This window comes from Colias croceus, chromosome 30 (genome assembly GCF_905220415.1).
Source record: "Colias croceus chromosome 30, ilColCroc2.1".
Taxonomy (NCBI): domain Eukaryota; kingdom Metazoa; phylum Arthropoda; class Insecta; order Lepidoptera; family Pieridae; genus Colias; species Colias croceus.
This window is the reverse complement of record NC_059566.1, coordinates 4,040,477-4,057,731: the sequence shown is the minus strand read 5'-3', so window position 1 is coordinate 4,057,731 and position 17,255 is coordinate 4,040,477. Positions and strand designations below refer to the sequence as shown.

At 32.5% G+C, this 17,255-nt stretch overlaps 2 protein-coding genes across 6 annotated transcripts; one reads left to right on the top strand and one right to left on the bottom strand.

Annotated features, from left to right (window-relative positions):
* Nucleotides 1–1,361: 1,361 nt before the first annotated feature.
* LOC123704618 (WD repeat domain-containing protein 83) lies at nt 1,362–2,659 on the bottom strand. Its single transcript, XM_045653014.1, has one exon. The coding sequence runs from the start codon at nt 2,605–2,607 to the stop codon at nt 1,696–1,698; it is 912 nt and encodes a 303-aa protein (XP_045508970.1). The 5' UTR covers nt 2,608–2,659; the 3' UTR covers nt 1,362–1,695.
* A 377-nt stretch (nt 2,660–3,036) lies between these two features.
* Nucleotides 3,037–12,822, top strand: LOC123704581 (sorting nexin-16). 5 transcript variants are annotated; one of them, XM_045652962.1, is made up of 3 exons: nt 3,783–3,940; nt 6,428–6,450; nt 10,897–12,822. In XM_045652962.1, exon 3 carries the CDS (start codon nt 10,910–10,912, stop codon nt 11,750–11,752), a length of 843 nt encoding a protein of 280 aa, XP_045508918.1. In that variant the 5' UTR covers nt 3,783–3,940; nt 6,428–6,450; nt 10,897–10,909; the 3' UTR covers nt 11,753–12,822. The 5 variants fall into 5 exon arrangements, with proteins under 5 accessions (XP_045508917.1, XP_045508921.1, XP_045508918.1 ...); XM_045652961.1 differs by lacking the exons at nt 3,783–3,940; nt 6,428–6,450 and adding an exon at nt 3,037–3,217; XM_045652965.1 differs by lacking the exons at nt 3,783–3,940; nt 6,428–6,450 and adding an exon at nt 3,078–3,093.
* The last annotated feature ends 4,433 nt before the right edge of the window (nt 12,823–17,255 follow it).

Here is a 17,255-nt window from a genome sequence, read left to right as displayed (position 1 = left end):
GGTAATATAGGTAAACCAGAATCTGATGGCAATTAGGGAAATCAAAATTTTGAGTGTGCAACCCTAGGGAAAATGGACTGGACGATGTTGATACTGCTTATTTTTTATTTTGTCCTCAATATCATTAGTCACATTACATAAGTGGACAATACTGTACTTAATAATGAGATATCCACTTAATATTATGTTAGTACATACTTACATGTATAATATATTACTTTTATACAGGTACCTAATACATAATATTATTATTTACACATACCTATATTTGTATATTCATTATCAGTATGCCATGTGAAAATATCAATATAATGACAATGTAGATCTAAACTAGACTGCTTATAATTTTTTATAAAATAAAATAAAAATAAAATAAAACTATGTTTATTTTCGTAAGTATTAACAGATACACACATTATAAAATTGACTTGGACAGCTTGGACTTGACGAATAGTCGTATTGGAAGCTCCTGTAATAAGTTTTCATAAAATTAAACCAACAAACAATATTATAGTTACCTATAAATAATATTTTTTAATTTAAAGTATCAAAACGGGTAAATCCAGTTTACCAATAAAATCTTCAAAATTGAAAATTGTGATGTGTTTGACCCTTCTTCGTCGATTGTTTTTCTATACACATTATAAACAACACCTCTTGCTTGTGATCGCAGCGGCTTTTTCGACATTTTCGAAGATTATAAAGACAAAACAAAATCCTAAAAATTATTCATCAACTGCAAAAAAGACAAATAATTTGACAACCAATTTGATAGTTGTCAAATAAGTTGCCACATGAAAATCTTTTATTTCTTAAATATACCTAAATATTCCATCAGATTCTGGTAGACCTATACAAATGGAGATCGCTTGGCTCTTATGCCCATAATACACCTTTCTAAATTTAGCGACTGAATGTAGGAACACATAGCTCATGAAGCTTCTGATCACACTATCCTAAATTTAGAAACGAAATAAGATTGAATATTGTAATAGTTGCAAGTGTAAACTTGGTTTTACAGGGTACAGAAATTGTCTATAGCTTTATTCTAGAATCTAGATCGTTTATACATACACAATATTATTAAATTATGTGAAATCGTAATGCCCTTAATACAGGAAAATCGAGCGGTCACTAAATTTAGAAAAAAATTGCATTTAGCAAGTTAGCATCCAAAATTCAGAAATCATAATGGTTTCTGACTGACTGATTATTTAAAAGCCTATTAATAGATATGCAATAATTATGAAGGTGTTATTGCATTCAGTCATAAAAAAATCAACACATTCAAATACTTTTATAATTCAATATTTTTGAACATTATTTTTCAGTCAGCAGGGGTTGGATATTATAGAACTCAATTATAAATAATAATTCATATTTTACTTCCTTTAATAACATATGAAATAGGAATTGTTTTCATTTTTAACATTTTTAGCACACTTTTATTACTTCACCTGTATGTTTGTATACTTGTAGGAAACCAACACGAGTATTGGTGACAATACAATAATTTTATGAATTTATACAACAAAGTTTTTAATTTTATTAAACTTTACTTAATAAAATGAGTATTTATTCTAAGGCCGCGTTTCCATTTGCAAGAAAACTTCCGCAAGAAATGCCCGACAGTCTGTCTGACAGCAGCTTGCAAGTCTAAGGCCAGATGGAAACGCGGCCTAACTTATTTTAATATTAATCATCCATAGCCTTAATCCCCCATAACTTGACTTCATCTTCACATGCAGTTAATAAATAATTATCAGTAGGATGATGACTCACAGACACCACTGCTTTATTATTAGTATGTACTAACTTATTTGTTATATTACTCGAAATTAAATCCCAATAAAACACCTCGCCACTCGCTGAACCAGATATGATGTGACTATCTTTTTCATTTATACAATTCTCCAGCATGTAATCTCTACTTTGGTGTCCTGAAAATGTGTTCAGTAATTCTCCAGAATCTTTGTCAAACAATTTGATTGTATCATCTGAACAACTTAATACATAACACTGCCCATCATGTGTCATGCTTCCATGGGTTATAATAGCGCCAACATAATCAGAAATCATTTTTCCCACTCTCATATCATACAACCTTGTGTGACAATCGACGGATGTAGTTAAAACTTCATGGTCGGTAACCTGTATGGATGTGATACTGTCTTTTGCGTCTTTTAACGTCTGCACGGGCTCTTGCCTTCGACTCGCGACGTCCCAAAAAGCTACGGTATTGTCTATGGAACCGGACACAGCCATTGTAGATTCTTCGTTAAACCTGATACACGTTATGGAGCTTGCATGCGCACGGTACCGACGAAGCGGTTGACCTGTAGTTACATCCCACAATATTACAGATTTATCTACACTTCCCGATATTATCTGGCTACTGTCGCATGACCCAGCAACATCTAACACTTCATTCGCATGACCGCCGTAGGTTTTAAGTAATAAGTTTTTATGTGGATTCCATAATTTAACTTTTTTGTCGGCACCACACGTGAGGCAATATGTCCCGTCGATGTTAAACCTCACAGCACGCACAGCTTGCTGCTTACATTTTATTGTTGTTAATGTTATTAATTGTGTTGTTTCAGACATGTTTGATTAATTTTTTTTATTGTTTGGTATTTATAAAACTGAAATGATACAAAATTTGTAATGGTAAACAAACAAATAAACAGCTATATGATGTCAGATTGAATTTGACATGACTCTGACACTTGTTGATTTGGTGTTTCTATTTTTTTACGTTACCACTGTTGAAACTTTAAAAATTAAATTATTATAACCGTATAAACAACTAATATTTTCGTTGTTCAAACTCAATCTATAACAATATACTTATCAAATAACCATATAATTTAAGAAAAGCGCATCATAACTGTTTTTTTACATCGTAAATGTTCACAGGTATATAAGAGTCAGTATTTTACGAACACCATCTGTGAATATCACATATAAAAATTATTCAATCTGTGGTAATTAAAAAATGTGTCTTGTAATTTGACGTGTTTTTATGTTATCGAAATTATTTTCTCATTTAATTCTCATAAAAATAAACAAACGTGAGTTAAATATTATAAAGTAAGTGAATCGTGGTGCTATAAATAAATTTTATGTGATTACATTTGTGTTAAAGTGCATATTCATACGAAACAACGTCAAAAGTAAAACATATCAAACAGCAACATATTGATGATAATAATATGTAAGTTTATGCAAAAGCTTTTTAAATTTCATCGTTGTCCTTCTTCATATTTATTTTAATATCTCGATTAATTTTGAAGAACTTGTGTTTAAATGTGTATCGAAGTTTTGATAAAACTTTTACGACATTAGTTAATGTGATCAAATCACCTTGAACTTACGAAAGAGTCAACATTTTAACGCATTAGCCGTTTAATAGCATTCTATCTGTAATTATTACACCTATTAACTTGAATGTGAATATACTGTATCATATATAATTTGTTTACAAAATATGTTACCAATAGGAATTTTATTTTTATTTATTCTAAATGACGATAAGACGTAGATTCCGAGTTTGTTTGTTTGTCTTTAAATCTCAGGAACTACTCATCCGATTTGAAACATTCTTTCGGTGGTAGATAGCCCATTTATTGAGGATGGCTATAAATCAACACTGTGGGTAAAGTCAAAAAAAAAGTCAGTATTTTACGAACACCATCTGTGAATATCACATATAAAAATTATTCAATCTGTGGTAATTAAAAAATGTGTCTTGTAATTTGACGTGTTTTTATGTTATCGAAATTATTTTCTCATTTAATTCTCATAAAAATAAACAAACGTGAGTTAAATATTATAAAGTAAGTGAATCGTGGTGCTATAAATAAATTTTATGTGATTACATTTGTGTTAAAGTGCATATTCATACGAAACAACGTCAAAAGTAAAACATATCAAACAAGTTACGGCCCTGCCTTCATACAAAACTGCTGAATACGCCGTTCGCACGGGAACAGAATGTGGGTGCGATTTCCCTTAGTTAGCATCCAAGCTTACGTCTTTATAATTATTATAATGTATAAATTCATTCTTTGACTCCGGTCCGCATCGTGCGGACATGGGTGTAAAGTCTCACTTTAGTAATTAAATGTAGTTTCTAAGTACATCTGAGTTTTCTTTTGGGGCCTCCGGCTGCGGGACATGTAATTGGCGCAGTCGGTAGGATCCTCAAAAAACGTGGCATAGATAGTAGCCTTGCTATCGCTACGGAGCTGAGGATCCAGAATCTACGGTTTCTGCGGCCTGGAGGTTAAATCAAACATCGATCCCGAAAAGTAACCAGATTAATTGGTAAGTACATAGAATAGTTCTGTGTTGCTTCCTTTTACTAGTTTATACCTATTTTTTAGTCCTAGTTTCCTTTCCAAGATTTTCCATCTGTGAAAGTCTATTCCCGAGAGCACTACATTGAGTTAGGCTGTTCGTGGACTAGTTTTAGATGATAGTAGAGATTTACTTTAAAATTAATTATATTATTAACTAGATTAGATACTTATTAACTAGACTATAAAGTTATATAATTACTACTGAAGGTAGTGAATAGCTTAATTTCTTAATCAATGATAAATTGAATAAAATTACCTAATTTCAATTTTCATGACTTACATTTCGCTTCATGATTCAGTAGTAACCACCATAGAGGCAAAACATACATTTTATATAAAAAATATATAATAATTCTACTTAAGATTTTATTCGCGGTTCATAGGAGGCCTTAGGTTCAAGAATTCAATGTATCCGTTTTCAATTGAAAAAAAAACGTTTAAAAACTGTGATAAATAAATTTTTCATTTAGTTTAATTTAATTTCATCATTAGAATAATTTATGTACGAAGAATTAAATGCATCTTATTTAAAGAATAAAAATAATTTTAATAATTAGTAACAAATATAGAAAAGAATTTAATTCGAAACCCGTTAGAGGTTTACCTTTAACACAAAATTATTCTAAAATGCGTGAAATGAATATGCACGAATTATATCCACCTGAGTACGGCCCTGACTTTTATTCCGAGAATTATTCGTATTAAAATTATAGTGAATCGCCTTATCGGTATATACTATACAATACATATTATGATCCGAACTTTACACACTATGCTTTACTGACTGTGAAGATTAGGATCGATCATTATAGGTATTACAGGTATTAATTTGGATTACAATGATGTTATAAAATACATCAATTTCATTTAAGCTTTTCAAAAAAATCAGCATTCAGTTTATATATCATCTAATGATTTATCAAAGGCCATCATAGTATTCTTTCTCAGATAGTGGAAAATCAATAGAAAATTAATTTCATATTAATTCAATTCTTTAAAAAAATTAAATGACAATTATTAGATATGTTATCATCATTCAATGTAAGTTATGGAAACAGTTAGGGAGATGATTAAGAAATTAGGTAACATTTATAATTAGAATAAAATATAAGAATTAAAAGATAGGGAATATTATCATATACTTAAGCCTGGATACTACTTTTCAAATAAGCAAATTGTAATAATTTTTAAATTTCCATTAGTTTTACAGATATTCTTGATTTATTTCATTTAGCTATTTTTCCAAATAAGATTAGGCAGGCCCTCATCCCTTCCTATCCCTATATAGCAACTAACAGTAACTCATTCTTGTACATAGAGGCTGAATGCCCGAAGTATAATACATTACTTACTATATTTACCACGCTCATTTAAAATCTCACTATAAATGCAACAAAAGGACTTCGTGATACTCCAAGGTACATTCTTATTAACTATACCTACTGGCTGTATGTTCGAGTCGGAGAATTTCAACATCTATAATGTAAATGACAAAATTAAGGAACAGCCACTGACTGAAGATAAGCGGTACATATATCAAGGATATTAGAAATAAATATACAAGATACGCAATTCTCAACTCAGTTAATTTGGAAGAAACCCCTATAGAAAAGGATCCTGCAATATATCAAACAACTATCCCTATATACATAATTCTGGTTGGTGCAGTCTTAATTTTGGCCATTTGGTACACGATGTGACGCAGATCGACACATACTTTATAGAAGACCACAGATGAGCAGATGAGCCCCAGCTTCCAGCAACATTTTTTCACAAAATTCAAAAATGGTCGCTGAACTTCGGCGGGAGGAGTTACGGCCCTGCCTTCATACAAAACTGCTGAATACGCCGTTCGCACGGGAACAGAATGTGGGTGCGATTTCCCTTAGTTAGCATCCAAGCTTACGTCTTTATAATTATTATAATGTATAAATTCATTCTTTGACTCCGGTCCGCATCGTGCGGACATGGGTGTAAAGTCTCACTTTAGTAATTAAATGTAGTTTCTAAGTACATCTGAGTTTTCTTTTGGGGCCTCCGGCTGCGGGACATGTAATTAACAGCAACATATTGATGATAATAATATGTAAGTTTATGCAAAAGCTTTTTAAATTTCATCGATGTCCTTCTTCATATTTATTTTAATATCTCGATTAATTTTGAAGAACTTGTGTTTAAATGTGTATCGAAGTTTTGATAAAACTTTTACGACATTAGTTAATGTGATCAAATCACCTTGAACTTACGAAAGAGTCAACATTTTAACGCATTAGCCGTTTAATAGCATTCTATCTGTAATTATTACACCTATTAACTTGAATGTGAATATACTGTATCATATATAATTTGTTTACAAAATATGTTACCAATAGGAATTTTATTTTTATTTATTCTAAATGACGATAAGACGTAGATTCCGAGTTTGTTTGTTTGTCTTTAAATCTCAGGAACTACTCATCCGATTTGAAACATTCTTTCGGTGGTAGATAGCCCATTTATTGAGGATGGCTATAAATCAACACTGTGGGTAAAGCCTCGGGGCACAGCTGGCCATGTCATAAAATTGCTTTGTTGTGACATATAGAAAAGACAAAGAATATAAAATGTAAGCAGTTAATATATCGCACCTTCGGTAGAACAAGGGCACAATTACAGTTTTTGCAATTTTACAGGAGAGCCATTTTAAGATATTTGTAGTACTTAATGTGGTCTAGCTATGATAATAATTTTTTTATGGTTGTTCTGCTTTGTATGACATAAACTATATACTATATTCTTTTAGGTGTATCGTTTACAAATATTAAAAACTGCTAGTTTTTTTTTAATAATATTTTTTTCTTAAGTAGGTGTACATTTGTGCCCTTGTTCCACCAACAAGAAAATTAATTTGTAAATATGGCCATATCTAAAGCTTTAAGTTAATAATTTTGGAATGATAATAACGTGTTTTTTTGTATAAATGTTTTATTTTCTTAAACACTTTAGAAAGCCGCAGTACTTTATCACAAAAATAGAGATCAAAACTTACTAATCAGCCATTACACATCTTCAACAATCTGAAACTATTATGTTTCCTAGCAAAATTCTTTGGAATCGCTTTAAAAATTGGAATAATATTATATTAAGATAACAGAACAAGAAAGAATCATAATTCAATTCCTTGACATTAAATAATTCCTCCTTTTTCGTGGCATTTTTTATAAGGCTTATGTATTCTGCCGGAGTGCATATTGATATTGGGCCAGCTTTTTTTGCACGTTTTACATTCCAGAATGGACGGCATCGGCTTTATGCTGGGTCCCCTAATTTATGTATGATCGATTTTATAGGCAATGTGTTCACAGCAAAATAATACATTCCAAAAACAAATTTGAAAAAGAAAAATAATTAATTACGAATAAATATCTTACTAATATTATTATTTATTATGTAAACTCGAAAGTTTTTGAGGATAGATTTGTGGGTGTGAGGGTATGTTTGTTGTATTTTGATTGGCAGTCCTATCGTTTAAATTTCTAAAAAACTAACTTGTTTTTTTTGCTCTCTACAGCAATTATCGGAATAAAATGTTACTTTTAAGACCATGGAGTATAACAAATCTTGGACAGACAAGGGCACAATTGTCTGAACGACTTTGTCCTCCCAATTTTTAAATCGTAAACTAGGCATAAGTGTGACAGATATGGCCTTGTCGTTCCAGAAATCAAAAACATTATAGGGCATATTTACATAAACGACGTTAGCGCTCCAAGTGAAAGCTAGCTCAGTCCCCGCCGATGGCACAACTAACCAATGAGACTTTGTCTCGCCAAGAGAGAAACAAAATAGCGCCAAAATGACAACGCCACTATTTCAATCTGGCTGTTTTTTGTAGGAATTAAACGAATGTCTTTGTCCCTCCAGTTGAAAGGGCCTTTTTAAAGCATTTCTGCATATTTAAGTCATTTTGGCAATTTATGACAATTATGCCCTTGTTCTACCGAAGGTGCGATATATAAGTATGGTTTGAAAAACAGATTTTCAGTATTCCCTTGTGTTTGATTTTCCAGTATTATTATTTATTATCATCTAAGAATTAAATTAAAAAAATAGGAATGAAATAAGAAAAATAATTTTTAACTTGAAATAAATGAAGTGCATTATCTACCCATATACATAACATAGTATAAAGATAACAAGTAGATTGACTCCCGGCGTTTAGGAGCAGACGGTACCTAAACTCGCGAGTTGCAGGGTTGTCACTTGTCATATTGATATTTTAAATAATTGTATAAACAAACATCGACCGCTTACAGCAATGGGGCAATCCTTACAAGAACGGTCCATGAGGAGGAACCGAGCGGCGTAGTGTCCGTACGTCAAGCTTTCGTACGTACATGAATGGGGGGCGTGGCCAAGTGCTCCGCGTACATACAAACGGCGCGATGTACCATTGTTCGAAGATAACTTACTTATATATACCAGGTGTAATCGTTAAGTGGGAGCGTTTCATGTAATATTTTTGGATATTTCTCATTTTATTTTTAAAAAACTATTATAATTGTCATTTTTATCATTAGGTTATAATACTTTCAATATCAGTTTAAAGTTTTTTTGATATCTATACATACATATAATAAATCTGTAGAAGGGTCAATTCTGTACATTGAAAATATTGAAAAAATAAATAGCAGGGAGTGTTACTGGATCGATACCAAGCCCAAATATATGATTAAAAAAGTTTTTGTCTGTCTGTGTGTCTGTATGTTCAGGCATCACGTGAAAACTTACGGTTCGATTTCGATGAAACTTGGTATAATTATACCTTATTATCCTGGGCATAAAATAGGATACTTTTTATCCCGGAAAAATACGTAGAAAAAAAATAAATCTTAATTTTTCTTAATTTTTCCGCGCGGACGGAGTCGCGGGCGGAAGCTAGTCTGTAATAGATATGAATCGCCTGTGCACACTAAACGATTACACCCTGTATACTAATTGTTCTCTTTATACTATGGTAGGAATAAATGTAACAAGAAAATCTATAAATAGAATAAATAGATTAAGGGTCACAAGATATTACAATAATGCATACATTTGCTCAACCTTTTTACTATAACAATGGATCAATTAAACATTTTACTGACCGGTTGGCTTAGTTGGTAGTGACCCTGCCCTCCAAGCCAGAGGTTGTGGGTTCGATTCCCACCTAGGGCAATTTGTGTGATGAATATTGATGTTTGCTCTGTGTCTGGGTGTTAATTATCTATGTATAAGTGGGTATTTAAAAATTATATACACAGTATATTGTGTATCATAAGCGAAAAGCTTAGTATGGGATCAGATTGTGCCGTGTGTGAAAAACAATATTTATTTATTTAAATTCTTGTTATCTATTACTAGTTGTGTCCTGTGGATTCACTTGCATTTCTCAGAGCCTGGTTGTAGTGTGATAATATAACCCTATAGGCTTCCTCAATAAATGGACTATCTAATAGTGATATAATTCTTCAATTTAAACCTGTGGTTCCTGATATTAGCGTGTTCAAAAATAAACAAAATCTTTGGCTATGTGAACTGGGCACCCGACGTTAAAAAACACATTTTTTGTGTACTTCTCAATAACTTCCGATTCGAAGATGTTACAATTGCTACAAACGTTAAAAACGACTGATAAATAGATGTTTGCGTAGAATTAATATTTCCAATACAAAAAATGATATATTTTTCTGCCTCTCTCGTCACGTCCGCGTCATGTAGTAAGGCAACGATTTTCGTATCTTTGAATCTTACCAAAGAAGTTTCACCTCTGACACGTGCTCGGCACGCAGGCTCTTTTTAATAGTGGTTCTCGAGGAAGATTTAAGTATATAATTTGATGAGAAGACAGAGCAAGAGAAACCGCGGGCGGAAAGCTAGTAAACTATATTTAGATTATTATAATCTGTTTAATATCTTAAGACATATGTTTTGAAGCCATGTAATATAATTCTATTATATATATTCTTATGTAAATGCAACTGTCTTGCATTTACTTGTTGTATTGTCTCAAAGCAGGGAAGTAGAGAAAATTGTTTTTTTAACAGAGAGCAGTGAGTCACACTGTTGAGTGGTAGAGTTATTTATACAATTTTTTATTATAAACTAGCTTCCGTCGCCTAAAACTTAACTAAGTAATAAAACTCTTCTCGAGATCCACACTATCCATTGGTGAAAACAGCATGAAAGTTGGTACTGTAGTTTTTGAGTTTATCACGAACACAGACGCGGTGGAGGACTTATAACATTAATCATTCCATTAGTTGTTGCCTTTTATTGTTACCATAATGTATATGCTAAGGGGGATCATGTTTAGGGAGTAATGTTTAAAAAAAACACTCATAAAATTTTACAACATTTGTTTATGTCCAGAAACTGGTAAAACGTATCCGAATCCAAGAGAAAACTTTTTACTACAGTCTCCTTATCAAAGAGATGATACGATCAATTTGAACAGATAACTCTAGAGTCTAGGGCATAAATCAATCCTCATAACCTCTATCTATTGTTACAGATTCCACAGTACAATGGCAGCAGTACAAAACTTAGATAACCAACGGACTATAAACATGCCAGATAACAGGAAAGAGCGAGACGCAATGAACAATGAGATATCGTCTACATCGAGCGACGAGACCCAAAACACAGCGTCCATCGTCAAATATAATATCTACAAGAAGAGATACAAAGATTGCGCGTCTGACAACGAAACGGATGGTCCCAGGAACAGGGCAATCATGCAACGCAATCACTACAAATCCATGGGCAATCTAAACGATTCGTATCGTCGAGATTTTAGGAACAGTGTGAACAGCATCAGTAACGTCGATTTAAGCCTACACAGTGATAATATTAAGAAGTTTGAATCACTGCAAATACCAATAGTTGGGTACGAAGTTATGGAAGAAAGAGCAAGGTTCACAATATACAAGTTGAAAGTAGAAGACGATAAGCGGGACCAGTCCTGGCTTGTCTTTCGGAGATACACAGATTTTGTTCGATTATACAATAGGATAAAGAGCGAACAGCCGAATCTGATTCTCCCGTTGCCAGGGAAACGGTGGTTCAGGGATAACTTCGAACCAGCGTTCTTAGAAGAACGAGTGCGCGGGTTACAAGTGTTCGTGAACGCGATATTGAATAAGCTACCCAATCACCCTGTCGTTAGGGAGTTCTTTTGCTTGGACGAACCGCCTCAAGTGTTCACGTACCAGCCAGAAGTACAAGCGGTGTATGGGGCTCTAGAAGATTCTATTACCACGTTGAAAATGCAGTTGAAGCAAAAGGACGCGACGATCATGCATTTACAAACACGCCTGTCTCAGATTGAGGATAAAGTTAAAAACTGTCCGAAATGTTCTAATCAATGATAGTATAAGTAAATGGGTGTAGATAGGTTTTTTAAAGCATAGAAAAATTCGATTACGAAACATGCGAATATTATAAAACATTTGAATAATGACTAAATATCAAATTCAGATATAGATAGGAAGCCAACATAACGTCGCTATATAGATCGTCTAGCGCCATCACGTTCCCACACAGGGAATAACACTTATATAAAACATCATGGTAACCCTCCAGTTGTCTCTTTTTCGCTGAAGATAGTTGAATCATGGCATCTCACTTTGACGTCTAATCGTGTGTGTGTTAAGTATTTGTGCCTATTCATACCAGAGCGGTATCCGCTACCGCCGGCCGTGGATAGCGATATCCCGAATCCCGATGGCACGCGATTAAATGTTTTACATAGTATATTATAGAGACTAATCGCATACCAATGGGTATACTGATACCCATGGCGGTAGCGGATACCGCTCTGGTTTGAATAGGCCTTAACGGACACACGATTAGACGTCAAAGTGACATGAGTCAACTATCGTGAACAAAAAAGGGACAACTGGGGGGTTACCATGATGTCTTAGCAGTTTTTTTCCAGTTTGGGAACGTGATGGCGCTAGACAATCTATATAGTGTTGTCATTTTTCTGTATGAAGTCAATACTGGCTAATTAGCCACGTTGTGTAGTGTTTTAGCCTATCAACACCTTTCTACGTATAATATGATTGGTTGTAATGTACAAATGTAGTGATATTAATGTTATATTATGAAAGCATTTATTTTTTTATTTGTGTTGTGTTGTGGGGTAGGGTGTGAACAAAGAAAAAATATTTTCTTTCCTTATTTAAAAGATATTAGAGAGTTAATAAAATCGGTCAAATTTTAACATGATTACACCGATTGCAGTTTATTTACGTTTTGAAGGTAGTTGAATATTAGTTTTGTTGAACTACCCTCATTTAATTTCAATTTTAAACCTTTTCATGTACAGATTCGTAATGAATATTAAATTAAATAATTATCTATGTATATAACAATGTACAAATAATAGTTTTTTAAGATCTAATAAAACAAATAAATAAACAAAAATATAGGTAAATTGTTCACACCCTTTCTCTTTACACATTTTAACATTCAATATTTTATTTAACAGTAACATTTTTATTTTAATGAAATTACCAAATACTAAGAAATGATCTATTTTTGATTGCAAGCTGAAAGTTATTTATACAAATATATGAAAGCGGTTAGTGTGTATGTTCCTAACACACATAAACAAAGGCTAAATGGATTTGGATAATATTTTGTACAAAGATAGCTTATTTTTACCTCGGGCCGCTACTATATTTTACAACTCACTCGTCCCGGCTTCGTCTAAATCCTTAAAATTGGAAAAATCTCAGGTTACAAAATGAGTCAAACTCTATCAAATGGCGTTGATCCGTTTTTGCGTGATTAACTAACATACATATAAAAAAACTTCAGCTCGTAATCAAAACAAGTATTTATAACCTATAGGTGCTAATTGATAAGCATTTTATTGTGATAAGAGTATATGATGTAATTGTTCATTAGTTTTTAGATTTAATTTAAGTATTTTTCTAAACATGACACTAAAAAGGGCTGTTTCTTTCTTTATAATTCATAAGCTGTGACGCGGACGTACCCGCGTGCTAAAACAAGTATTTATAATATAGCGTTTTTGTTATACTGATGTATAACATATATTACTGTAAAGTTCCATCTATATCTGTTCAGTAGTTTCTATGTGGAAGAGTAGCAAACATCCATACATTATTGCATTAAAAAAAAACCAGCCCTATTGAATATAAACACATAAGTTTATTAAATTTGTGAATACCGCTAAGTTTTGATTTAAGTTGCAACATCTTTATTATTAAACTAGCTTCCGCTCGCGACTCCGTCCGCGCGGATGTCGGTCTTCGCGTGGATGGTTATTTCTCCATTTTGAATACCTCTGTCAATAACATCTTATAAATATCTATTGGACCCAATTCCCAAATACGGCTAGGCCTATAATAATACGCAACGTGTGTTCGCGGTTCTACGGAACAACGTCTATGGATAAAACTGAAAAATTAAGATTAATTTTTTTCTACGTATTTTTCAAGGATAAAAAGTATCCTATTTTACGCCCAGGATAATAAGGTATAATTATACCAAGTTTCATCGAAATCGAACCGCTAGTTTTCACGTGATGCCTTCACATACACAGACAGACAGACAGACAGACAGACAGACAAAAATTTTTTTAATCACATATTTGGGTTTGGTATCGATCCAGTAACACCCCCTGCTATTTATTTTTTCAATATTTTCAATGTACAGAATTGACCCTTCTACAGATTTATTATATGTATAGATGGTTTCAAACCTTTTAATGAAGTGCAAAATAAATATTTAAAAAGTAAAATTAAATTATAATACAAATCTACAAAAATTACATGGTAATTGTTGATTTAAAAACTTGTAATGAATTTTAAATCCAATCTAATAATACAAAAAAATGTACAAATAATTTACTTGATGTTAAGAGGAGGCTACCTAATATTATGTGAATTTGCACTAATATTCTGAAACAGTCACACATACAATCAAAATAGAACTTTAGTATATGATGTATTGGGTATTTTTCTTTCCGTGTACAAGACAGTTACGTAATTGTAACATTTTCGCTCGATTCATTTTTTATTCATAAATTATGCCTTTTTTAAGGATTATTACATTTTTCAAAAGATTTACTTGGACTTTAAGTCTAAAATAAATGTTAAGAGTAAGAAAATATAGTTTACTATCCAATCCCAAGATATTTTTTTCTAGATCAATATTAGTTATTTCTTAAGAATTGAGACTTACGAGATTTACCTAGTTTCGAGCTCGAACGCAGTTAAAGAACGCACGCGATATTCAACTTTATTACGGGTGTGTTAGCGTCTAGCACCGTAGCGGTCTAACCGGTCTCTCAGTGCCAGAAATTATGTTAGGGAGCCTCCTCTTAATAATTTTAAGTAGAGCCGGCATTTGCGGCATATAGTAAAGGCAAACAAAAATATTCTGAGAATTCTAAAGTTTGTTTTTGTACAAGAAGTGGCAACATTTATACAGCATAAATAAATATTAAATTGCAAAAAAAATAAAAATTATTAATATTTATTAAATATTAATATTTTTTATTTTTAATAGCAATTTATGATGTTTATGAAAAATATTAACTAATTTATAAATACCAGAGTATGTTTCATGTTCATTAATGTATAAAGCCTACTGTAATACAAAATACATAGCCTAATATAATTCGCAAAATAACAATAAATAAATGTTAAGTTTTTACTATTAATAACCGGTTTCTATATTCTTACATCATTTCATCATCATCATCAGCCCATATACCTACTGCTGACACGGGCTTCCTATGAGGGTACAGGCCATAATCCACCACGCTGGCCAAATGCAGGTTGGCGGATGTCACATGTTGTCGATGTTATCATTTAGGTATTTAAATCATTGAGATATGGTACATGGGTACTTCGTATGGAGGTGACACCACGAACAAAATCTGTGCGCCATTTTTTTGCTCTAAGTTTTAAAAATTATTATCTAGTTAGGTACTTAACGATGAAAGTTATTCCTTTGCATTTTTCCGTATTATTTGTGCAATATCGTAACACACACGAGGCATATTTGGTGCGTTTCACTTTAAAACAAATAAAAAAAAATTTTTGGGCGCCAATTTTTTCAAGAATATAGAAACCGGTAAAAATGAATCAGCGTTGTGATAACTAAATGTACAAGCAATAATGTGCCTTATGTAACATTTATTATATACAATCGTTTACATGTAGTTTTAGATCTTATGCAGTTATACATAATATGAGCGACTTTAGCTTGATACGGGCGATGTGAGTTTCTTATAAAGTTTGTGAATATCTTTTGTCTCTCTCGATTGCGTTCAAGTACCGTTTGTTAGAACGAGACGGATGTAGAGAACATGGTTTTAGAATTTAAATTTTTAGATATGTTATAGTATGTCTCGCTCTAGCGAATTATGATTCTACGTTAAAGAAAGAGACAGGTTTATATCGAAATAGTATTGAACAAAATTGAAAAGACAACCATTTCAATATGTTATGCTAATATGAACCTTTTTCAGTACAGATAGAGTTTATATTGCATTGATATTTTAGTAATGATGAATGATTTGTCAGTTTTGTTTCTATAAATAATAATAAAAAATTGGTTGGCTGTAAAGTCGGTATACGGGCGAAAGTTTTACGTGACAACGACCATTTATGTCTGTCTCTCTCGCTCTTAGGCGGGCTAACCATGCCCGAGTGGAAGGGACGCGTGCCTCTCACTCGCTCTCATTGTGAGCGCATAACGTGAGCGGAGCGTAACGCAGTTTCTTGAAGTGTCACCCGGCAAACCAATTTATAAGACGTTGTCACGTCAAAATATTAATTTAATTTTAATGTAGTAAATGGATGTCTATTTTTTTTATCGATAATTTTTATTTTTTATTTCTGACAGCACAAAGAATTTTTTTTTTCTTTAAGGAACAATATTGTAAATATGTACTTCTTTCAATGGGAATTTGTATTTGCATGATTTATAAAACTCTTATTCTGTAGTTTATGAAATTAAAAAAAGCGTACCTATGTTAAAAATCAGTTAAGATGTTGATATTGTAATAAGCTTAGTAATAAGCAATAAGTTAAATTATTTCGTCCGATGAATTGTCTTGAAATTGATTGATGTTAATATAATATAATAAATTTTATAGCTATGTATGTTGTACTTTTTATTGTATACTAGAAATCCGCCCCGTCTTTTTTGTTTTCTCTCCATAAGAACCATCCTCGTACTTCAAGGAATATTAAAAAAACAAGATTTTACGAAATCGAACGTAGAGTGAACAGGTACCTTCAAGGGAAGCGCGTTCCATCTTAGACCACATCTCAGCACATCAGGCAAGGTTGTGGACAAGCGCTTCCCTATCATCAATAAAAAAAAATCGGTTCAGCCGTTCTCGAGTTTTGCCTTTACCAACAATTGGCGATTCAATTTTAGTATATTTTTTTTTCTTTTAATGCTTCTCTCAGTTGTAGGTATCGGAAATAACAATACATTTTTTCATTAAAATCAGTTATTTCCTTTCGTTGAAGAATTGAAGATGTACTATATAATATACAGAAATCTAGACATGACTGAAATTTCTCAAATTCTAAACTGCAACCCCATGGCTCCCTCCCACCGCATTAATTTTGTTAAACTCGATCTTTTGAGTATAATGTATAATAGGGAAACTCAATCGCTGTTCTATATAACATCGCTACTTAAATTGGTCAAATAGCTATCAATTGAGTGGGCTTGTTTAATTAATTATTTATCCGTCTCGGGCTCACACGCTCAATGTTTCTATAAAATATTAGCTGTTCCCCGCGGTTTCACCCGCATTGCTTCGCTCCTGTTGGTCTTAGCGTGATGATATCGATAAAATATGGGTGCTATATC